This window comes from Abrus precatorius, unplaced genomic scaffold (genome assembly GCF_003935025.1).
Source record: "Abrus precatorius isolate BTA unplaced genomic scaffold, Abrus_2018 Scaffold8, whole genome shotgun sequence".
Taxonomy (NCBI): Eukaryota; Viridiplantae; Streptophyta; class Magnoliopsida; order Fabales; family Fabaceae; genus Abrus; species Abrus precatorius.
In genome coordinates, this window is record NW_020874428.1 from 21666145 (window position 1) to 21691852 (window position 25708).

At 32.0% G+C, this 25708-nt stretch overlaps 4 protein-coding genes across 5 annotated transcripts; 2 read left to right on the forward strand and 2 right to left on the reverse strand.

Annotated features, from left to right (window-relative positions):
- Window positions 1-60: 60 nt before the first annotated feature.
- LOC113848208 (probable acyl-activating enzyme 5, peroxisomal) lies at window positions 61-1713 on the forward strand. The gene has a single exon (XM_027477613.1). The coding sequence runs from the start codon at window positions 61-63 to the stop codon at window positions 1711-1713; it is 1653 nt and encodes a 550-aa protein (XP_027333414.1).
- Window positions 1714-4218: 2505 nt separating this feature from the next.
- On the forward strand, window positions 4219-7157 carry LOC113846222 (CBL-interacting serine/threonine-protein kinase 10-like). Of its 2 annotated transcripts, none has more exons than XM_027474239.1 (2): window positions 4219-4360; window positions 4906-7157. In XM_027474239.1, the coding sequence occupies exon 2, from the start codon at window positions 5308-5310 to the stop codon at window positions 6679-6681; it is 1374 nt and encodes a 457-aa protein (XP_027330040.1). In that variant the 5' UTR covers window positions 4219-4360; window positions 4906-5307; the 3' UTR covers window positions 6682-7157. The 2 variants fall into 2 exon arrangements, with proteins under 2 accessions (XP_027330040.1, XP_027330041.1); XM_027474240.1 differs by having other exon boundaries at window positions 4282-4360; window positions 4951-7111.
- Window positions 7158-14526: 7369 nt separating this feature from the next.
- On the reverse strand, window positions 14527-16321 carry LOC113845908 (CBL-interacting serine/threonine-protein kinase 11-like). The gene has a single exon (XM_027473602.1). It carries the CDS (start codon window positions 16060-16062, stop codon window positions 14779-14781), a length of 1284 nt encoding a protein of 427 aa, XP_027329403.1. The 5' UTR covers window positions 16063-16321; the 3' UTR covers window positions 14527-14778.
- A 6510-nt stretch (window positions 16322-22831) lies between these two features.
- LOC113848110 (EPIDERMAL PATTERNING FACTOR-like protein 6) lies at window positions 22832-25284 on the reverse strand. Its single transcript, XM_027477498.1, has 3 exons — window positions 24489-25284; window positions 24275-24321; window positions 22832-23077 (listed from the first exon to the last, which is right to left on the reverse strand). Exons 1-3 carry the CDS (start codon window positions 24625-24627, stop codon window positions 22832-22834), a joined length of 432 nt encoding a protein of 143 aa, XP_027333299.1. The 5' UTR covers window positions 24628-25284.
- Between the last annotated feature and the right edge of the window lie 424 nt (window positions 25285-25708).

Genomic DNA, 25708 nt, shown 5'->3' on the forward strand with positions numbered 1-25708 from the left:
TGGACTATAAATTACCCCACAATGGTTAGAGTTTCGAATATCCCCTCCAACGCTAACTAAATGGAACAACTGAAGCCAAGCGCTGCAAATTCTTCCCCACTCACTCCACTCGGATTCTTGGACAGAGCCGCCACAGCATACGGAGACACCCCCTCCGTTATCTACAAAGACACCGTTTTCACGTGGTCCCAAACCCACCGCCGATGCCTCCAGCTCGCCTCCGCCCTCTCCGCCATCGGCATTGCCCGTGGCCACGTCGTCTCCGCCGTCGCCCCCAACATCCCCGCCATGTACGAGCTCCAGTTCGCCGTCCCCTTCGCCGGCGCCATCCTCAACAACATCAACACCCGCCTTGACGCCCACACCATCTCGGTCATCCTCCGTCATTCCAACTCCACGCTCGTCTTCGTGGACTGCGCCTCACGCGACCTCGTCCTCCAAGCTTTGTCCCTGTTCCCTCCTCAGCACACTCAACGGCCACTCCTCATTCTCATCACCGACCCCACAATCGAACCCCAAGCCTCCCCAACCGTTGACTTCATAGACACCTACGAGGGCCTCGTGAACAAGGTTGACCCAAATTTCAACTGGGTCCGGCCCAACTCGGAGTGGGACCCAATGGTACTTAACTACACCTCAGGAACGACGTCGTCTCCAAAAGGAGTAGTCCACTGCCACAGAGGGGCATTCATGATAACCGTCGATACACTCGTCGACTGGGCGGTTCCTAAAAACCCGGTTTATCTCTGGACTCTCCCGCTGTTCCACGGTAATGGGTGGAGCCTCGCGTGGGGGATGGCAGCCGTGGGGGGGACCAACGTCTGCGTCAGAAAATTCGACGCCCGAATCGTCTACTCTCTCATTAACCGCCATCACGTGACTCATATGTGCGGCGCACCCATCGTTCTTAACATGCTAACAAACTCCCCCGACAACAAACCGCTTCAAAAACCGGTTCATGTCTTAACAGGGGGAGCGCCGCCTCCCGCGGCGGTGCTCCACCGCACGGAGTCGCTGGGTTTCGCGGTGAACCACGTGTATGGATTGACAGAAACAGGAGGACCGGTGGTGACGTGCGCGTGGAAGGAGAAGTGGAATCGGCTTCCGGCGACGGAGAGGGCGAGGCTGAAGGCGCGGCAAGGGGTGAGGACGGTGGGGATGACGGAGTTGGACGTGGTGGGTCCGACGGGGGAGAGCGTGAGACGCGACGGGGTTACGGTTGGAGAAGTGGTTTTGAAAGGAGGGTGTGTTATGCTAGGGTACCTTAAGGACCCTGAAGAAACGGCGAGTTGTTTCAAAAACGGGTGGTTTTACACTGGGGATGTTGGTGTTATGCATGAGGATGGGTATCTTGAGATTAAGGATAGGTCGAAGGACGTGATTATCAGTGGGGGTGAGAATGTGAGTAGTGTGGAGGTAGAGTCGGTGCTTTACGGACACGTGGCGGTGAACGAGGCAGCGGTGGTGGCAAGAGCCGACGTGTATTGGGGAGAAACGCCGTGTGCGTTCGTGAGTTTGAAGGAAGGGGTGAGGGAGAAACCGACGGAGAAGGAGATAATTGAGTATTGTAGGAAGAACATGCCCCGTTATATGGTTCCGAAAACGGTGGTTTTCAAGGATGAGCTTCCCAAGACTTCGACGGGGAAGATTCAGAAGTTTACCTTGAAACAGATTGCCAAGGAAATGGGACCCCTCATGCTAAGTCGCGTGTGAAAAACTTTCGTATAATAAAGGATTTTAAATGGAAAGTAAAACTTTGATTGATTTAGAAAGATAGAAAAATAAAAGTTGTTAAACCATATACCTAATAACACAAGTTTTAGCTTATTGAACTTATAGGCTTAAAGAAGTTTAGAACTAATGAAAAGTTTATCCAAATTGCTCATAACTCTAAAATGCTCTTTTTAATTTATTTTAATGAGTTTCTAAGCATAATTCAGAAAATAAGTAATTTTTAATTTAATTTTAAAATATCTGTAATATAAATTATTATATAAAAAAAACTAAATAAAAACCTATTTGAATACATTCCCAAAATAGTCCTACTAAAGAAAATGCATTGCCAATTATGTAACGTCCAAAAGAAAAATTAAGTTGCTCTTTCAAGGACTCATGAAGTTTTTTTTTTTTTTTTTTGATGAATGGGCTAAAAGCCTGAACAAAGAAACTTGGGTAACCAGCCTAGATCAAGCGGTCCTTAAAGCATTTAACTTAAAAAAAGAAACCAAAAAAAGGAGAGCTTCCTCAAAAATATAATAAAATAAACTAAGTTTAAGTTCTATCTTCGTCAACCAATTAATATTTTGACTGGCCTCTCTAAGAACATGATTAAATTTGACAAATTTTATACATTTAAGCAACTTTCTAATTTCATTGATAACATAGAGAAAAAGATGATCATTATTCTCAACATTAATAATAACTGAATAAATAGCTTTATTTGAATTACTTTCAATCTAAATAAATTGGATGTTTTTAGAAATAACTAGTTGTATCCTCCAATATATCCCTAAGTTTAGCAGCTAAAAGGGGGCAATGATCTAAAATTTGAAGAAATCAACTATGAAACTTTCAAGCTTATCACGGATTAAGCTTCAATAGCTAGCTAGACTCAAAAATTGAGATACAACATCATCTATATCAATTTTTAACTGCATGTTTAGAGGGGGCTGCCATTTCACCTGCCTTAGAACACCCAAGTATCAAAAACATTTCTCATATTACTCCTGCAACAAAAATGAAAGTAATCAATATTATAGAACATTTTATGTAACAAAACCTGATTATTCAAAGGGTTATTTTGAAAGATAGCATAATTCTTATTCTTTCATAGGTTCTAGTTAACTATACCAAATAAAATGTTCCAAAGGGAATATAAGAAAAAGTTCAACTTAGTAAGATTGAAAATCAACCAATTGGACAATCCAAAGATGAAAAAAGATACCTAGAAATCAGGGGTAGAATCTCTTTATATAGATAGACTTGACTACTCAACAGTCCCTAAAAAACATGTATAACAAATTTATTATCTCTTCTATAGATAATTTTGCATAAGAATACACCTATACTAGAGGTCCGTTTCATTCCCAAACTAACTTAAAAAGATTCTCGATGTGAGAATTAAGGAGTATTATAAAGTTAAGTTATTTAGAATTTGAAAGTTGAGAGTGAATATTTAGTGTTAGTGACAAGAAGATAAAATTTTAAGTATAAAAAAAATGAAGATGAAAGAGAGAAGGAAGAAGAATAGATGCTAGAGATAAAGTTGGAGATTTGAGAAGAAAGACAATCAATAATAACACATAATATAATAGCATAAAATGACAAAACTTTTTAATGTAATTAAATTTTTTAACGAGAAAATAACCTATTTAAAGCTTTTTTAGAAATTACAAAAATAAAGAATTAAAAAAAATTAAAGAATAAAAGTAAATTTTACTCTAAAATTAAGAAATGAAAAGGATAATTTTATCAAAAAACTATTATTTGATATTATTAATTTTTAAACCTTACAATAATTAGTTATTATTTTTGCAAATAATATAAAAAATAATTAAAAATTTTGTAAAGAATAAGGGTACAATAAATGTGATAATAAATATATTTTAAAACATCTAAACTGATTAATGAAAAATAATTTTATTATCTATTATATATATTTAAGATAAGACTAACTAGTATACTTATTCTACGTGCTGAAGAGGATGGATGTAGAATGATTTACAACCATAAAATTTACCAAAATTTAAAAAGTTTCTTAAGATAAACTAAATTTGGTTCAACACGTGGCAGTTCTTCGGTCTCAAATTAATCTCGTACACGTTAACACGTGAGGATAATAGCGGTTGCGTGCCAACGTGGCGCTATCAAGTTGTTGGCGGTGAATTTGGTGCCTTTGTTATAAAGAAAGAACCAGCTACGTGGCAATATCATAAATGCAGCCTACGGTCAATAGCATGAGGTGGGATCTTGAGGATTCTACCCTGCTCGTGACGCCTTAATGGGCTTACACGTGTTTGGTTATATTTCATTTGTCTCATTAGGTAATCATTGTAATCTCCAAATTGCATTTGCATACCATGAATGAATAATTAAAATAAATATTTTTATAATAAATATATAATAGAAAATTAATTAACAAACTCATTTTCATTTTTAAACCTAACATATAAAAACCGGAAAAAAATATAATATTCAAATACTAAAACGGGTAATGGCTCTGATAATTAATTAATAAATTCATTTTCATCTTTTTAAAACCTTGCACTTTATCAAATCTTTACTCCTTCTCTTTCTCTAGGTTGGTGGGTGCATCTACAGCTACAACATTGTCTCGCACTGCTCCATCTCAATTCAGAAGGTTAGGTTCCAATTATTTATTTATTTTGGTCCTTTGGTTCTGTCTAATGTTCTGCTTTACTTTGTGAGAGTAACATCAACGTGTTCGTTATTTTCTGATTATTTGAGCACACAAATTCGTATAGCTAGTTGTGCAGTGAATTTGATCTTGAAACTTTGAGATGAAGCATATTGGCATTTTCATTTTGTTTATTGCAAAAATCATGGGTTGAGATTCCTAAGATTTTATAAATCCACTCCTGTCTGTCACTCTGCATGAATTGAATTGAAATCAAATTAAATCGAAATTTAATATCTGGAATTGATTGTTGTTGTTTGCAGTCAATTTTTCATGTAAAATTTTAAACATCGCATGTTTTGAGGAAGAATCTGGTTTGCGCTGAGAGTTCTGTCATGAAATCTTGATTGTGTTCTATGATTAGTCATTGATTTTTATTTTAGTTTGTGTATTTTTTTCTTGGAGACCCTGATATATAATCAAATAATAACAATTATTTTTTCTGAAACAATTATTGAAGTGAGTATTAATGTTTCTTTTGTTTTCAGACTATCACTGACACCCTCTGCAAAATCAACTTCCCAAATTTTCAGTTCCTACCCAAAATTTGCAGCACACATATTTGTACATATTCTTCAGCTGTGTTTGACATAGAAAGGGGATGCCGAAAGATGTGCTCTATCTCTGAGATTCATGAGGTTACGTCCTTTGTATTACTGCCCTGGTTAGTAATTTATAAGAGTGGATCAAAAACCTCTAGCTCATTCTTTCGCTATTCCTTGATGCACAATTGGCACACAAGTTTTTTTGTTGTTCTTGTTGTGTTTCTACATCACCTGCGAGAAGACGGTTGAATCGCGTATTTGCTTCTATAAATCTTTATATTTGTAAATGATATAAAGATTTTAACTGGCTGCGGAATTGGTGTTTAATTGTTTCATCTTACTTTAATGTCTACAATGGAGAATACATCAAATATCTTGATGCAAAAATATGAATTAGGAAGATTACTCGGCCAAGGTACCTTTGGAAAGGTTTACTATGGACGAAGTACAATAACTAACCAAAGTGTGGCTCTTAAAGTGATTGACAAGGATAAGGTTGTCAAAACTGGACAAGCTGATCATATTAAGAGGGAAATATCTGTTATGAGAATGGTCAGACATCCACATATAATTCATCTTTTTGAGGTAATGGCCACGAAGAGTAAGATTTACTTTGTTCTGGAATATGCTAAAGGTGGTGAGCTCTTTAGAAAGGTGGCCAAAGGAAAGCTCAAAGAAGAAGTTGCACACAAGTATTTTAGACAGCTAATCAATGCAGTGGATTTTTGTCACAGTAGAGGCGTGTACCACAGAGATATAAAGCCAGAGAACATTCTGTTGGATGAGAATGAGAACCTTAAGGTGTCAGATTTTGGGTTAAGTGCCCTGGCTGAGTCCAAACGACGCGACGGTTTGCTGCACACAACTTGTGGAACACCTGCCTATGTCGCTCCTGAGGTCATCCAAAGGAAAGGTTATGATGGCGCCAAAGCCGATATTTGGTCTTGTGGGGTGGTTTTGTTTGTGTTACTGGCAGGTCATATTCCTTTTCATGACTCAAATTTGATGGAGATGTATAGGAAGATAAGCAAGGCAGAGTTTACATGTCCTAATTGGTTCCCAAGAGCGGTTCAGCGTCTATTGTCCAAGATGTTGGATCCAAATCCTGACACTAGGATTTCCATAGACAAGATTAAGAAATGTTCTTGGTATAGGAAAGGGCCATATGGTAGACAAAAAACACATGAAGGGGAAAACAAGGCTGTCCCTCCCGCGGTTAGAAATAATTCTGAACAATGCAATGACAATGACGGTCTAGCAGCCGAAGCGAGAAAAGAGTCAGTAGTGCCAGTTAGTATAAATGCCTTTGATATCATCTCCCTTTCACCCGGTTTTAATCTTTGTGGATTTTTTGAAGACAGTATTGAGAAAAGGGAAGCAAGGTTCACTTCAAGGCAACCTGCATCAGTCATCATATCTAAGCTCGAAGAAATTGCTAAGAGACTGAAGCTGAAAATAAGGAAAAGAGCTGCAGGTTTGTTGAAATTGGAGGGCCTTAAAGAAGGTAGGAAGGGGATTTTATCCATTGATGCTGAGATCTTTGAGGTTACTCCACTTTTGCATTTGGTAGAGGTGAAAAAATCAAATGGAGACACATTGGAATATCATAAAATATTGAAAGAGGACATAAGGCCTGCTCTCCATGATATTGTTTGGGTTTGGCAAGGTGATCAGCAAGAGCAATCACAACAGTTGGAGCAACACCAATCAGAGTCATAAGTACAACAGATTCATAGTTTTCGATGTCTCATGCTTATTATCTGTATGAGCATACATAATATGCACATTTTTTTCAAAATGATATATCTGCATATATTTTTGTGCTTTACTAGTCCATGGCTTATGGTAGCATATCTTGTGTCTCAAATTTTATTGGCAGTTTAGTTTGAATGTTTATGTACTGTTTAATGGTTAACCACTGTTTCTAGAGGCTCCTCATCTTTTAAAGGAGTTATTAAGCAATGAGGTTAGTTCTGTGCTGGCCTCAGAAAAAATAATGAATGGTTTAGCTTTCATTTTAATTTTCCAGGACTTGCACTCCCCCTTTCATTCTGCTCTGAAGACTTTTGGTCCCTTTTATTTGTACACAGTATCTTATATTAGGTCAGTTACTTTTATTTTCGAGAATAATGGTAAAGAAGCTTGTTACATTTGCAACAGAATCAACTATCAAGGAAACAAACTGTAGAAGTTTCTCGACCTTGTTAATGTGTACTCCTTTTTTTAATTTAAGGGTGTTTTTGGATAAGGATTAAGAAAATTCTTAAATATTTTTAATTTTAGAAACTTATAACTAAATTTTACTACATTATTCATTTATTTTACTGATGTTCTTTCACATCCGGAAGATACTAAGAAAAAAGGATAAATAAAAAACAAATCAATGCCTTTTTTCAAGTTTTGTATAATGATAAATAAAATATTTTTAAAAAACAGCTAATTGGTTCATATTGTGGAAATAGGACTGTTAGAAGTTACTAGGTCAGATTATTTTCAGCTTCACGAGATGATGTCCCTGCCTGATCAAGGCCTTTAATGGGACTAGAAAGAATGGTGCAAATCTTATTCGGGTGCTTTTCAAAAATAGAACCTGGTATAGGTAGCTCAAGTATGCAATTAACTTGTTTAGAGGCCTAAATAAACCATAAAACTATGAGTTTTAAAATATCTTATTGAGTAGATTATGTTTATAAAAATTCATGCAAATAAAAAAATTAATATTTCACTAATTGGTAATTTATTATATAAATTTATTTAACATCTAATATGATTTTTAAAATATAAAAATATGCTAGTACACTCAATTTAGATATTTTATTTAACTTAAATTTAACAAACTTAAATCTAACTAATTCGTTAAATTTAAGTTAAATAAAAGATTCATATTAAATATAAGAATTTATATATATATATATATATATATATATATATATGCACATATTTATCATAACAAGCAAGAATAATTGGTGTGCAAAAAAGAATTCAATTTCAAGAATTGTATATATCCTACCACAATGATCAAAACATTGCAAGACAAAGGAAAAAGAATTATCGCCCAGAGAAGGGAAGAGACCTTTGCATACAAAATCAAGAATTAATGGATTGGAAAATGGAAGGTGGTGCAAAGAACATTGATCAACAACACGTAATGTCTTAAATGACAAAGAAAGAGACTTGGGTTGAAAAGTGAAGGTAAACAGCGTTGTGAATCAATCGAGTTTTTGTGAATAGCCAAATCGATTCATTATTGACTCGCCAAATTTTGATTGTAGTGATAAAAATTAGTGGCAGAAGATTTTTCTTTCTAGTGTATTATGAGTAACTATAAAACATATCAACAATGAGTAGACTAACCACTTAACGAGTTTAAAAATAAATTAAGATAATTATTAACAAAATTAAATGGGTACAAGTACGAGTACTACAATACATAGAGTTATTTATTCGCACCCTCTTTATGCATATTATAACGAAAAATTTTAAATTTATTTTTATATGCGTTTATTATAATTTATATTTATATTTATTACATATATGTATAATGTAAAAATGATATTATTTATGTGAGAAAAGATTAAAAAAATTCTCAACCGTTAAATTAAAATAATGAATAGAATTAAAATAGCTAATTGAAAGTTCACGTCTCTCCTCTTTCTCTCGTTCATCTACAAAATATAGATATAAAATGTAACAAATATATGTAATAATAAATTTAGATTTTGTATCATTATATTTTTATATTTATCTCCCTAAGCCTAAAATATGAGTATAGTAATTTGTAATATTTCTTTAATAATAATAATAATAATAATATTATTATTATTATTATTATTATTATTATTATACCCGGTATCATTTTATAATTTTACCCTAAATTTATATTCTTTTTTTATCACTGTATTTATTTTTTTCTTTTTAGACTTTATACGAATAATATTATAATTTATAATATTTGAATTTAATATCCTAATATTAAAAATTATGTTGTATTATCAATGTATTTTATTAATTTGTAAATAAAATATAAAAATTATATTTTAATTGATTAAACTACAAGAAACAAAGATAGTATGAAGATTTATATATTCAACAAGTATAGAATAGAGATTAAAATTATTGTTTAATAAATATAAAAATACATAAATATTTTTTAAAAACATAAACATAAAATTAAGTACTATAATATTTTATTTTGACGCTATTATTCTTGATAAAGCATGATGTTCACTCTTGAGCATCATTATCATGCTTAACGACCGCAACTAGCCATCAAATCTTTTGGTAAAAACAGTCAAAGGACAGTATCTGTTCTTTTTGTTTCCAGTCAGTAATTGGCTTTGGACAAGTCAAGAGGAGATGCGTGAATATTCTAAGGAGGGTATTTTCTTTTTTTGGTGTAGACAATCTTGTTTCACACTAATACTTAATATAAATATGTTTATAAGGATTCGAATTTGAGATAGATTAAATTTTAAAGAAGGTGATTTGTAAAAATAACAATAGTATTTATATAATATATTTTTTTGCAACATCGTATTATTTATTATTTTCCTTTTTTCATCTTATTAAATGTATAAACTTACATAAATATATAGCATTGGAAAAGGTTCGGATATTATCGTGAAGGTTGAAGAGAGATTCAATTTCCAATTTAGTTTTAATCGGTGAGTGACTATACCTTAATTCAATGTCTAAATACAAGAAATGATATAATAGAGTATTAATGTTTTTATATTAACTTTTATCATATTTTTTATTTTCTTTTCTTCTATATATACCTTCCTTCTCCATTTTAAAGATATTATAAACTTATCATTTTCCTATTTAATACTATATGTATCATTATGCACAAGAAATTAATGTTGCATTTTCTTTACTATTCACTTACCTAAAAATCGGTGCATATTCTTTCAATTTGTTTCTTTAAAAAAAAACTACCCATCTTGAGTGTGATTAACATGAAGGCAAGTTTCGTTGTGTAGCTGTTTACCCTTTTGACATGTGTCTTCAGGGATATTCTCTATTCAGCTTTGGTATCAGTAAAGAAGTCCTTATCAGGACAAAACAGCCAAGAACTGAATGGTTACTAGGATTTGCTTAAATTATTTTTGAGATAAACAATCTCACCCTAAATAGATTGATAAAATTTAAAATATATATTAACTTTAGACAAACACCATCTTTGCTGACCCGTAAAAGTATGCTAACATTAGTTCCCTTTTTCAAAAATCAATTGCTGATTCGTGTTGATAGGTCATCATGACTATTATTATACTGTGTGTATAAATTATTAGTATTTGGTGCATGTTTCTCTGTCATGGACCCGTGAGAAGAGTGTTCTTCATTATTATTTTTATTAGTTTTTGTCTGCAATCTCTTGTTACAATTATTAGCATGATTAACACTGATTAATAATTCTCTTCCGTGGCATGACCCACAAAGTTAAAGATAACATATACAACTATATAAAAATGAAAAGAGCTCCCATTATACAGACAAGCCATGTTAGTTATCGCACATTAGATTCAGTTTTCTTTTTATTCGTTGTGACTAGGGAGATATCTATATTTTAAGAATAGTTTTACATATTATTTAGAAATATGATGTTTCTCTACGTATGAATAGACTTCATTCTATGAAAACAACCTGGGATTTATGTAAACTATCCTCATATATAAACAACAACATTAACAATAAATCTTGAAATTCGTTTATAAATTTTTTCGAGCAAAATAATACTTGGTGTCGACTGTTAATTGGTAGAAATAGGGCTACACCAACCATTTTTTTCTGTTTAGTGAGACAAAATGTATACGAGAAGATCAAGACAACCAGCAAAAAAGACAATGAAAGAGACATAAGGACGGATCAAAATTGTGTTTTATGAGGGCAGCAACCCCACACGATATTTCTTTATTTTAATATTATTTAATAAGATGTCTCGAATGTTTATTGTTATTATATTTAATGCCACTTAATTAGTTTAATATTTGTCTTTAATTTTTATTTAATAAAATAATTATAATTATATAAATTATTTTAGTGTCTAGTTTTAGTATGTTCATTGTGTTCACAGCTTAAATTTTCTAGATTCGTCATTGACTAAACATATGTCATGCATTGATAGAGGAAGTCTCTGAAGATTACTTGGATTGGCTGGCATTTTGCTGCAGATTAAGTGTATATATCATAGATGGTTCAATTCAAAGGTTGGCCCTAATTATTGTGCAGTTTGGACAGGTATGCTACGAATTTGGATATATGCTCCTATCTAGCTCTGTAATGGTGCCAGATCTAATGGCTTTTCTATTTAAATATTGCAAAATAAAAAACAATTTATTAAAATAGTGTATTTTTAAAACAATTTCCCTGTCTGGGGTCGGGCAGCACACATATCGCCAAAACGGCTGGCAAAACTTATTATTTTAATATTATAAAACAAGTTTCGCCAAACGAAGGGCGAAAGTAAAAGAACGTAGGAGCAATAGAGAGCGGTTTAAAGAGAGCGGTTCTTTTGGAACCGCTCTCATAAGTAAACTTAGAGAGCGGTTCATTTTAAACCGCTCTCTAGAAGTGATTTTATAAGAGCGGTTTCACAAGAACCGTTCTCAGAAGTCCTCTTAGAGCGGTTCCTGTTTCTCCTTCCTCCTTCCTCCTTTCTCCTTTCTCCTTTCTCCTTTCTCCTTTCTCCTTCCTCCTTCCTCCTTTCTCCTTTCTCCTTTCTCGTTCCTGTTTTTCGATTGCAAAATGAGCCTCGGATGAGAGGGGGTAGGGGTAGGAATAAATAATACCAGGTTTCGCCAAAAGATATGCGTTAAAAACGTTTTCGCAGGAAAAATGGCGTAAATTACAACTTCTGAGAGCGGTTATTCTTGAACCGCTCTCTTATGAGAGCTTCTGAGAGCGGTTCTTTTTGAACCGCTCTCTAATATTGACTTCTGAGAGCGGTTCTCCCTGAACCGCTCTCTTATGAGAACTTCTGAGAGCGGTTCTTTTCGAACCGCTCTCCAAGATTGACATTAGAGAGCGGTTCAAACTGAACCGCTCTCTTAGAGTGACATTAGAAAGCGGTTACTACTGAACCGCTCTCAAAAATCCCATCTAATGAGTTTGAACCGCTCTCTAATGTGTCTAGTTTTTCATATTTCGCTGGGTGAATGGCGAAATTACCTTCAACTTTCGCCCTTCGTTTAGCGAAACTTGTTTTATAATATTAAAATAATAAGTTTCGCCAGTCGTTTTGGCAATATTGTGCGGCCCGACCTTAGACACGGAATTTGTTTTAAAAATACACTATTTTAATAAATTGTTTCTTATTTTGCAATATTTAAATAAAAAAGCCCAGATCTAATACCTTCCTCTTTCTTTTTGGTGCACACGTTTAATGATTTTGAATTAATTGAAAATATTTTGGAATAATGTAAAAAAAAAAAATTGCTGCTAAATTGTAAGTTTGTTAATTAATGTATTCCAAAATTTGGTATCATGCTCTCGTGAAGGTTGGTTTGGCAAGTGATATTCAATCACACACATTTCGTGAGGCTATTAATCAATAAGTAATGGCTTTTTGCATGGCCATCTTCAACCATACGCATGGCTTAGTTAACCCAATATCTTGAGAATTATGGAAAGATCATTTTCAAAGTGTAATGCACTTTGTTTGTTTTAGACCTCAGCTTGTATAAAAAGGAAAAGTCCTTAGGCAAAGACAACATTTACTACTATAGCGTGTCCATTTGCTGTTAAAGACAATAAATATATCACCAGCATTGGAATGTGACTGAACCTGATCATTGAGATGATAAATCGTTCTCTTTCTGTAATTCATATTTAGGTCTGTTCTACTTTTAGATAAATTACTCCCCATCATATTGTCTTTAAATAACACTTTAGTTCCCGTTTTGTTTTCATCAGATTATTTTAATTATTATTCTTAGTTCTAAATATAAGATCATTTTAACTATTTTAGAATAATTAAAAAATAATTTAACTTTATTAACGAAATTAAATTTATTAATACGTTTAGTATTTTTGGAAAATATTTTAATGTGTTTAAGACACAATAAAAACCTATATATAGTCATTTTTTATTAAAAATTTACGATATCACTAAATTCAGTGTATTGATAATATTAAATATTATAATTTTTAATAAAAACTTACAATTTATTAATTATTTTAATTAAATATTAGAATTAAGTAAATTTTTAATAAAACTTATTATTTATTAATTTCTTATTATATATGCTTTTTGATACATGTTTAACTTTTTTTTAATTATCCTTAATATTATTAGGATTTTATTATTTTTACTTGGTTGATTGTTTCGTCTCTAAAAGAATATTTTATAAGAAGTTAGCTAATATGAAAAATAAAAAGTGTCATATAAAAAAGGAAGTAGGGATCCATCTCAATTTTCTTAATACTTAAAAGTGTAAGTGCAATATTGTCTAATTAACCCAAAAATCAATAAATAAGATTTTAAGCATAATTCAATGAGTATGAACTAGCCAAAAACTATAACATAGGGCATGGGTGTCATTACTCTGCTACCTTTTCTTCCTCATTCGTAGTTTAATTTTGAGTAGATTATCACTTCGAGTTTTAGTTTTGTAACTCTTTAATTGTTTATTTTAACAAAAAAATTATTCTAATCTTTGAATTGTTACAAAAATTATTATATTAATATCTTTTTACTAACAAACATCAATAAGACTTAATAAAAACATTATTGTGGCACGTTAAATGCCAACTTACACATATTAAATGTTAATTAGACTAATGTTGATAGTTAGATAATGAAAATCGATAAAATTTTAGGATAAATCAAGAAAAATACAATAATTTTTATGTTTTATTTTGATAAATTTGATAATAAATTTTAATAATTTCATTTAAAGAATCTCCCGATATAGTTTTATGGTATAGCATATTAAGTAATTAAAATTTATCATGATAGATAAATAATTTTATTAATTTTTATTAATATTAATTAATTGTAAAAAAATAACTTAAGATATATTTATTAAGTTAAAAATGAAATTAAAAAAATGTAAAACTAAAAGTAGTGATTTACTCATTTAATTTCTTAAAACTATTATTATTATTATTATTAATGTAACTAACTAATAAAAGGAGTATTTTATGTAAAAATTATTTAAAGAGATGGATAATACACATTTAAAATGACAATAGACTCATTCTAAATAAAAAATGTATATATGACATCTTTAATAATTTTGTTCTCTTATTACACGATGCATTTTTGGACATGATACATTACTTAATTTATTAAGTTAAAATTTATCATGACAAATAAATAATTTAATTATTGTTAACAAAATTTAAGAGCTAAGTTAAGATATATTTGAATAAATTAAAAACTAAAAAAACATTTATTAAATTAAAGATACAATAATATAATAAAAGTAGTTATCTCGTTTAATTTCTCAAAGGGAACTAATCGTGTTATTTCTAGCTGCGTGATTTAACAAACACGAACTATATATTCTCCAAAATTTTATTTTGTGGAAATTGAAAGTGAGAATGAATAAAGAGGAAAGTTGCAGTTAGAGGGAACTAGATTTCAAGATAAAGGAAAAATAAGTGTAAACAAAACACTTTACAATTTCATTTTGAACGGTAAATATTTTACATAAAAGCAGAATAAATATACATAATAAAATTTGACCATCCTCATCACAAATGCCCCACCAAAATCACATTTTCGCCGCCTATGTTCTTTTCAGTTTTATTTAAAATTGTTTAATAACAAAAAAAAAGAAACGGGCCGACACATCAGTCACCGGCAACCGGCTAAGACTTGTCGTCGTCATCCCGATCCGACGTCGTACTACTGCTGGCAGCACAGAGGTGAGGCCTCAGCTTATTCCTCCACACATCTCTAAATACCCCAACATCCCCATCCCTCCTTCTAACCTCAACCACAACCATCTCTCCCGGTAACCTGTAAACCTCCACCAAAACCCCCAAATTACCATTACACCCCTCCAACTCCACCCCACACTCCTTCCTCGTCCTCACGGCGAGCCCCTCCGCCTTCGCTGCCGTCACCACCTTCTCCACCACCTCCTCCGGCGACTCCCTCAGCAAAATCCTCTCCCCCTCCCCACCACACGAGGAATCAAACAGCCCCGAAAGGTTCAACCCCGAAGAAAACGAAATAATATCAAAAGCATTCAACTCCTTCACCTTATCACCCCCACTCCCACCACTATCCACATTCTTCACCTCTTCGTGAACCCTCACCTCCTTATACCCCTTCTTAAACCAAATATCCTTAAGAATCTCATCAACGGTTATCCTCTTATCGGGATTCGTATCCAACAATCTCGCCAAAAACCTTCGCAACTCAATCGAAAACCACCTCGGACACCGAAATTCACCTTTGTAAATCTTCCTATACATGACCATCAAATTAGGATCGTTAAAAGGAAGATACCCAGCAACAAGAACAAACAGAATAACCCCACACGACCAAACATCAACCTTAGCCCCGTCGTAACCCTTCTTCGCTAAAATCTCCGGGGCCACGTAAGCAGGGGTTCCACAAAGCGTGTGAAGCAACCCATCCACGTGGATCTGCTCCTTCACTGCGCTCAGTCCAAAATCCGACACCTTGAGATTCCCGTGCTCGTCGAGGAGGAGATTCTCCGGTTTCAAGTCGCGGTGGAAAACGCCGCGCGCATGGCAGTACGCGACGGCGGAGATAAGCTGATGAAAGTAACGGCGAGCGAGGTCTTCGCTGAATCGGCCCTTAGCGATTTTCCCGAAGAGTTCACCGCCCTTGACGAATTCCAATACGAAGTAGATTTTGGTTTTTGTGGCTAACACTTCGTAGAGTCTCACGATGTTTGGGTGGTGGAGACGGCTCATGATAGAGATCTCGCGCTTCACGTTGGACACTAACCCCGATGCGGCTATCTTCTTCTTGCTAATCACCTTCACCGCCACGCTCTGTCCTGTTTCGATGTTCCGCGCGTGGTACACCTTCGCGAAGGCGCCGCATCCCAGGAGTCTTCCGACCTCGTATTTCCCGAACAGGGCGGTGCTCTCCGCCGCGTGTTCGCTTTCCGGCATTTGATTTTACGCTATAGATCGTGCCCTCATAAGAGAGCACGATCAATCACTGGCCTGTTGCCGGAGAATTAACGAGTTTTTAAGGGAAGTTTTCTTTTTGTTCTCAAGAGAATCGCGAAATTGCTTGGAAATTATGTGTTTCCTTTTTGGGTTAATGGGCGGTTGGAAGCTGGAAACGTTATTTGTAAGGAAAGAGTTTTTGTTGAACAGAAAACAGCTACGTTTCTGAAATCGTGTTAAGATTTTGGTGTTGGACTCTGACTGTGGGGTGGAATGGGGTGGGGATTGGCTATTTATTTGTTTAATTATTTGATGATTTTGGATAGTAAATAAATAAATAATAAGAAAACAGATGAAGGTCGCTTTTCCTTACGCGTGACTGCGCGTGAGACTGTTTGCTAGGGGGATGCGTTGCTTGGTAAGAACGTGATTCTTTTTTTTCATATTGTTGGTGTTGAAGATTATTTGTGGCCACCCACGTGGTAATTTCTTATTGGTTGATGGAGCTGACTCCTGCTATAGGATATTGCCACGTCGGTGCCGTCTTTGGTGAAAATTACGGTTTTTTTTTTCTGGTACAGTTGTCCTTTCCTTGAGATTGACCTTCGTTGAGATTTCTTGTGGATTTGTTTAATTTGTGATAGATAATTATAAGACAGAATATCTGTAGAAAAAAGAAAATACCTCAAATGTGAAAGATAACAAACTGTGAAAAGTTATATTGGTAATAAATAATTTTTTTAAAAATAAATTTATGTTGGAAATAACTAAAATGTAAAAAAAAAGAAGAAGTAATAAATAAGTATATTTTTAAGTAGGTTGGTATAAAAGAAAAAGGAATGGAAATTAGTATTCCTTTTTTGTAAAGATACCACTATATTCTTCTTTTCAAAAATAGATATTATATTCGGAATTAAATTTTTTAAGTGAAATTGAAAAATGTATTTTTTATAAATAAGGATAAAAGAAAAGTGTGGCTTCATTTTATTTATATTTTTGGATATTGATGCATCAAAAAGCGTGTTTTCATTTTCACTATTTTTTTTTCACAATATCTATTATGACAAACAAAGTAGTAAGGGATAGAGCGATAAAAAATAAAAAAGACGATTTACGATGTTTATAGATTATGTTTAATCATTTTCTAAAAAAACTATAATTTAGTTATATTATTCTAGTTTATCATTTATTTAGTTTAATTCTAAATTTTAATTTGATCCATGTCAATATAATCTATTATAGTTAAAAGACATTAAAAACTAACTGATTATTATTATTTGATAAATTAATATCTTAATTTATAACTTTATTTTGATTTTTTATTCTATTTTTTTATTTCATTTTAGTTCTTTAATTTTATTTTTAATTTGATTAATATTTGAAAATTAAAAGAATATAGTAAAATAAAAGGTTAAAGCATGAAACCAAAATGAAAAATAAAGTTAAAAAAATTAAAGCAATAAATATCTTATATAAAAATAATAATGATATATTAATTTGAAGCATTAAATGACTTATATAATAAACATGAAATTAATATATTTACCTTTATATTCAAAATATTAAAACAGAAACTTACATAATATAACTAACAATATTTATAATATTTTTTTTCCTTTAATTTATTTTATGAACTTGTTAAATATATCTTATATTATTTTGTTCTATCTATTTTGTTCTCTATTAAACCTTCTTCTTTAATACAAAATAAATATCAAGATGTTAAAAAAAACAAATTGATAACTGTCTAAAATTAATAGATTCTTAAAAACATAAAAAATAAAATAATTTTAATAATGAAATCATGTAAAAAATTAAGATAATAATTTTATAAATATATTCCTCTCACACATAATTAAGTTTGATAATTTTATCCAATATTTTTACATATTTATATAATTAAAATTGATTTGGGTTGAATTATATTAGTTTCCACAATTATATCTAAAAACTAAACAATTATCTTACATTTTTTACTTTATGGTTTATCCAAATTCTTATTCATTTAATTTTTAATTTTTAAATTTGAATGTCTGTAATTTCTATTAGGTTTAAATCATTACAAAAAAAAGAGAGAAATAATTTATAAAGATCAATTATAAAATGTTTTCCATTATAATGCTCTCATTTTGAGTTAAGCATGTTGTAGCTTTGTTGCATTCTCAAATTCTTACGTCACGAATATTGAGACTGTCAACTTAATTTTTTTCAGAAAAGAAAAATATTAAATAATAAATTGACAGTAGAAAAGTGTTGATCATTGTAATGCATGTGGTGTGGCAACTTTGAAAAGATATGATTCTTGAAAATGTCAGATAAAAAGTTATTCAGAACTCATTTGTCGTCACTAAAAAGAGATGTAAAGGGAGACACAAGACATGAGAATAAGAGATGTGAAAGAGTCTTGTGAGAATTTCTTGTAACATTTGTTTGAAATCTCCCTCAAATACGAAATAATTAGTTGTGAATCACGAAACTGTTGAGAGTTGGGGGGGTTAAGCTCTAAATATCTCTGCTTCGGCTTCTTCAACCTCTTCCTTTAAATCCTCTCTTGGCCACCATGATCTCTATTTCAATCCAGTGGGTCAATTGCATGAGAATTGGCTCTAATAAATAATAATAATAATTATTATATATAGTATGATGAGATTAATTGAAATAAACCCTGTTGTTTGAATATTTCCTTTAAACAAAATATATTGTTAGTAATCTCCTCTGCTTACACGGAAGTGACTGCAGATACAAACAAGTGCAATGCATGCATGCATGAGGTAAACGAAATTTGAGAGTTACTTAGACCCTACTTTTTAAGTTTGTGGGGACGTGTTATATATAATAATATATATTTGATACTTACCAAGCCGTCCGTTCCGTACACGCTTTTAACTTTTGTAAATCCTAAGGGATAAAAATTGTAAATGTGTTGTTATTGACGAAGAATTACAGTCCTACAAGTTTAGAAAGAGGGAATATTTAACAGCAGAAAATTACATAAAATAAAGTGATTTCCATGGCAACGAGAAAAAGTTAATAGCATCAACTTGATTATGTTTAATGGAGGAGTTTTTCTTATCTCAACACTTTTTAAGCGAATATAAGAGAAATTAAATTTCTTTTTTCTATCTCTCACACACACATTCTATATTTTCACATTATAATCTAATTAAAAAAAAGAGAGAGAGAAATTTAGGACTTGTTTATTTTCCGTTTTTAAAATTTAATTTTTTAAAATTAAAAAATAAAATTTGTTTGTTAAGATGAGTTTTTAAAAATAATTTTTAATTTTTAAAACTAAAAAATAAGATTAACTGTAAAGTGTTTTAGTTTTTTATTTTATTTTTTCATCTTAAAAATAGTTTTAAAAATTAAACCAATAAACAAGTTTGGTTTTAATTTTTTTATAAAAATTATTTTAAATTTTTTTTCAAAATATTTTTTTTTAAATTAAAACAAAAACAAACCAGTTCTTACTTTTTTTTATTTTTCTTTTGAAAGAAAAGTATGAAATGAGAGTCTAATGTATAAATAACGAAATCTTTTTTACATACAGCAGGGGTATATGTTACACTCGTTCCTCAACCATTATGATAGTATGCAAAATCGTTCTGTTTAGGCAACAAATCAAAGAAAACGAGAGAAAAGACAGGGCCATATCTTTTGTTTTTGGACAACAGGACCCTTGGTTTGTTGTGAATACCAAATGAGGCCTCTTTTTCTTTTTTTTGGTCAACTAATGAGGCCTGGTTTTACGTTATGTCCATTTACTTTTATTTTTAATTGGGTAGCCCAATTAATAACCTATACGATAAATGGATATTTTACTGATCCAAATTGTTTGCCAATCAAGATATTTGATATTGGACTAAAAAATATATGAAGTTATTTGGTTTCAGAAAATATTTTTTGTTATTGACCAAAAAATAGAAAAAAAATTGTTTTATTTTTAATAATAAAAATGTCACCTTTTTTTTATTTTATCTTATGTTTTCAAAGATTTATAAAAAATACATAATAATAAAGTGACAATTTAATAACTAAAAGTGAAAATAAAAGATAAAATAAAAGTTGTTTTAACACTAAAAAAACTCCTTGTTTTCTTAGTGGCCAACCCATTCAAAATAAAACTTCCAAATAATGTGAATTTCATAGATGTTATTTCTGGTAGCTTCAGTGCTAATTATCCATGACAAGACTTGAGCACACAAAATAAAAAGAAAAGGGGATATAAGGTTTCCTATTTTAGGCCTCTGCCAAGAACAAAACTTGGAGTGAAGTTCCCATTTAACAAAACTTGATATGACATAGATGGAACATAACACATAATCAAGGATGTGAAACTACCCGGGAAACCCATAGATGTAAGGATGATTTCTAGAAAAGGCCATTCAATCTTATCATTATCCTTTGACACATAAAGTTTCATGACCATGGTACCTTTCTTGGCAAATCACTACTACTTTTCAACCTGTGAAAGCTTTCAAAAGTGCATTATTAGTAACAAGTCTACAAGGAATTAAAGCAGTTTGCAAAGTATCAAAAACATCAAGCAAAACAAGCTATAATCTATTTGTAATGGATTTAATTAGTAACTTTATCACCACGTTAATCTTCATATAAAAAAACTTGTGGATTCGTTTTTATATAAAAAAAATCATTTTTACATTGTTCCGTGCTGTCAATTGGTGTTATAGCATTGTGAATTAGACTCTTACGTGTTAAACAAAATTTGAATATGACTGAAAGGTCCTTATACTTAAGCAACACTCAAACATTTTAAGTAACAATATCTGAAGAACAATTGCACACCTTAATTTTTTTTTTTAAATTTCACCATGTATGTAAATTTTTTGGTTATCATGCATCATAATAACGTTATTAAAGATGAAAATTTTAGCTTGCATCTTGGTACTTTCATTTCTTCAAGTACTTTCGTGGAAAGCTCCTTGTTTTTTAGACCTTTTCAACTTAGAAAGAGAAATGAGACGACCATAAATTTTCAGACTTCGAGAAAAAAGGGAAAAAAAAATAAAAAAAGAAAGTATCGGTTTATTATCACATTGAAATTCTATTTAGTCTATTTAACTATATTATAATATCCATTGATAACAAATATCAAAATAAAATTAATTTTATATTTGAATATGAATTTATAAAGTTCTTTATATAAAATTAAATTTAAAATTAATATCAAATATAAAGAATAAAATATATTTAAGCACACCTAAATAATAGATAATTGATAATATTCCCTTGTCCCATAATTGAAGCATCACCTTGCCAAGGTTGACCACGGGTCCTACATGCCAAATCTTGACTTATCCATAGCTTGTGATCTTGACGTTTCACTTCGGTTACTTTTAGAACCATTTCTTTGTCTTCTCTTTCAAAATTTGATTTGCTTCACTCAAAATATTCACACTTTATTTCTGATAAAAAGTTTATTTATTTCTTGGTTTAATACAGAAATCAAAATTCACACACTTATGAAGCAGAAAATGAATTTTACAAGGAATTATATAAATTAATATAATTGGATTTATGGATTATACATTTACGAGATATAATCAAATATTATTTATGTGTGAATATTGGAGATAAAATAAAATTTTAAATGATTAAATTCAATCGATTTGATTAAATAAATTAAATCAATTTGATCAAAATTATGTTTAATTAATTCGGGTTAATGAATTTAACTAAAAAACAAGTAATTACATTTATTTAAACTTTATAATTTGCATATTATTTACTACATGAAATTTTAAATTTGATATTAGTGAAAGTTAAAAGAATTATTCTTCAATAATTTCGGACAGAAATTAAATCAATTCCAAGCATCGATTTTATTTTCAAACAATACAAATTTTTTCTTTTGTATACATAATTAATTTTTTTTTCTAAAACATTACAAATTTGATAATAAACTTACCGAAGACACTTAATAATACTAAATAAGATAGTCAAAATATATAGAATAAAAGGAAAAAAAATAGAAGAAAAATGTAAATACTAAAATCTAAATGTTTAAACTGAAAAAAAAAAAAGTTGATCAGGTTATCTACTTTATTTAGATAGAAAAAAATTTGAGAAAAAAATATTTGTAATTAATTTCGTTCAGGTTTGAAACAAAATAAACTAATAAACCAATTTAATTGATTTGATTTGCATAATCGAATTAATCGAGTCAATTCACCTCCATGAATGCAGGTACCTATTTATTTTTTGTCGGTACATTAATCTGATTTGAATTTCTGTGATTACAAATGCATTGTGTAGATGCACAAAATATATATCTTATTTATTGAAATAAACAAATCAAGTCGAGAGGGATAAAACTAAAAGAAACTACAAAGAGTAGGCAACAGTATCAGATTAGGCCACCATATTCTGGCAACCAAAAACGAAATGACACTGCCGTGCATGTTGAATGAACTAGTCTTCATAGATTCCCCCTATTTGATGCATCAAACAATTCAACAAAATAGAGGAAAAGACAACCAATGAAAAAAAACAATCCGAGCACCACATACCCAAAATGTAACAACATAAGTTTACTGTTACTAACATTAATCCGTAATCAGTGTGAAGATATTACATATTTCACATCAAATCAAGTTCTGTACTCTTTTTTCATATCCAATATCGACCACAAGCTAAAGCTAAAGTAACTCACCAAAGAGGTGGGAGTTTTATAGTCACTAAAATGAACTATATACTAGACCGATGGAACAAAAATACATCATCATACATTAATAGACAAAATATATATTCATGGCATGTACAACTTGTTGCCACACTTGCACCTCCATGCCTCCGGGTAGTACTCGGCGGTCACTGGCGTCCCTGGTGGCACCGGCACATGAACCGGCTTGCAGGGTGTACATTTGCCACACTTGGAGGTGCATCGCGGCGGCGATGACCCAGGCCCACCTAGAAACCTCCTAGGCTTAGCCATTGATGAACCCTCTATTTTACCTTCATAAACCATGCCTTCTCCAATTTCCTCCTTATATTCCTGCCCAAAAATCATGATTGACCAATAATCATTACTAAATTTTTAATATAACCAAATGTATTTTTTTTCAATTTCTTAAAAGTAAGACTCCAAAAGAATTAAACAAAAGTAGCAAATAATTGAATGTTGAAATCGGAACCACGTTTAGCATGGTTTGCTTGTGATAACGCTTGCTACATTCCAAAGCAGCAATATGTGAACAAGAAGAGGCTAACGTGCACCCTCTTTAGAACATGGTTCGGCCATAATAGGACTGTAGCTTTGTTCCAGTTTGCAGTGAAAGAGCTGAGCATGGTACACTGTACGCGCACGTTAACGAGTAACGACACGGAATTAACCTGGCTGATTCTAACGTGCGCCGATGGTGTTACGATGCGGAACATGATTGAATAGTGGTCAGAAACGACGGTGGAGCCAATGGGGAGGCACAAGGTACCACCGCCCACGTGTGTTTCCTAATCACAGTGGAGTCCATGCATCTGACGGCTCACATTGCAGTGGGTCCCATAACACCCCTGCACCTATTTTGGCGCATTTTAGCCGGTCTCAGTTTGTTCTAGCAGTGTGTCTGCGAGGGGTTAGATTTTGTACGCTGTCACCATCCACCCTTGTTTCAGTTCCATTTCACAGTTTCACCCCCGCTGTGTTTTCTTCCACACAACCTCAACCGTCCACTGAATTTCTTTTACCAAAATAGAGAACCCTTTTTAATTATTCTAAAATGAAAATTTGTTAACATTAGCATAATAGTTAGAATCAGTAATTTTAATACCATTATTTCAGTAAAATTAGAATTTCATATCAATAATATTTATCCATGTAAATTATCATGGTAAAAACTTAATTTTTATTAAAGAATAATCCTAAAAATATTTACAGTACTGCATTTAAATTTTATTTTTAACATTAACAGTTAAAGATCTATTTTAAGTAACAAAAAATAATAATTTTTATTATAAATAAAGTAATTCACAAAATTGATTGAAAATGTTCTGTCTAAAAGTCTTAAGCCTAATGTTCACAATACTAGAGTTAGAGAGAGCTAGGTAGGTTAATTGCAATTAAAAGAAAAAGTTGATGGGGGTAACGTTGAATTTGATGGATGGTACATGCAATAACTGAGGATAAGCTAAGGTGATAGAAAGATAGTAACAAAGCATGTGTACTGGATGGAGAAAGAATAGGACCAGTCTATACCTGAAAATCTATATCAGCTTTGGCAAGCATGGGACACCTAGCAGTATCTGCAATGAACAAAGGACGAAAGGGGTGTGAATTAGATAAAGATATGATATAAATTTATCATGTGAAATAGCATCATGGGGTAAAAATTAAGTAGAATGGGAGAGGTCAATAATTTATAGTGGAAATGTCAGAGTAATAAATAAAGGTGTTTGGAAGAATTGCATACCTAAACATGTAATGGAGGAGGCAGTAGTACTAGTACTGCTGAAGATCATTGTGCAAATTGAGAGCATGAAGAAGAAGGAAACACTGAAACAAAGCTGGGTTTTGTTCACAAGCCTAGTGGTATTTCTATTCCTCTCCATGAACAAGAAGAAAAATCCTTCAGAGAACCCCTATGAAGAACAGCACTGGGAGGATATATGGTTGCAAATATAAGACTGACACAAACGCACACTCACTCGCACACTGTTTTAACTCTGACCCTATGAAGAGTAGTGTCTCAAGCTATAGACCAATAATAGGGTTTACAACATCCAGGGGTTGCACGTTCCATGCAAATATTGAGCTAAACAAATACCTAACACTTAGCCCATTTGTCTGGGATAGACAAAGTCACACCCTTTTGCAACTCTCCCACTCTACTTTTTTATTTTGTCTCAGTGTAGTGTGCAATAAAGATGAAGGGAGTTAGAGTAGAAAGAGTAGACAAAGGTGGAAATTTTGGATGAAATGGTACGGCTTTATCTGATGAGGGTGTGTGTGTTGTGGCAGAGGTTTTAGCACAGTACTTAGAGAGGTTAAAATAAAGCAAGAAAAACAAAGGTGAATCTATGCAGATCATCACTTCCTATGCTTTACCATGTTTAGCTCTCGGATTCTCTTGCAGGCTTTCTTCTCTGTCTTTCAACGATTCCCAAACCCAGAAAAGCTAAAACAACCCTCTCTGATGCATCCTGCTTTCACTGCACACACACTCACACTTTCTTCCCACCCTTCCTCTGTTTCTCTCTGCTTTTTCTCCTTCTGTTTATAGTTTCTTTTGTTCTCTATGGGGCAAGCCTTATAAAATTTGGAAAATGCTTGAATATTGTATAAAGAATTAAATGTGAATAGTTTTTGTCTGAAAATATTAATAATGTATTTAACCTTGTGACTTCTAATATAATTTAACGTAATTTTTTTTTATCAAAAGAAATCACTTTTTAATTTTTATTAACCAGTTTTCTGAAGGGCATTAGTTAGCAAACTCATAAAATTTAACCAGTTTCAGTTTTAACTGCATCTTCCATGTTCTTTTCTACTGTCATTTCACTAAGTTTCTATTTTCAATATAATGTCAAGCCACCTATAAATTATTGGTGCAGTGATTTGGTATTTGGATACATGATAACCACTAATCTCTTTATAAAAAGTACACAAATTATCTTAAGCGTGCTTCTTTAT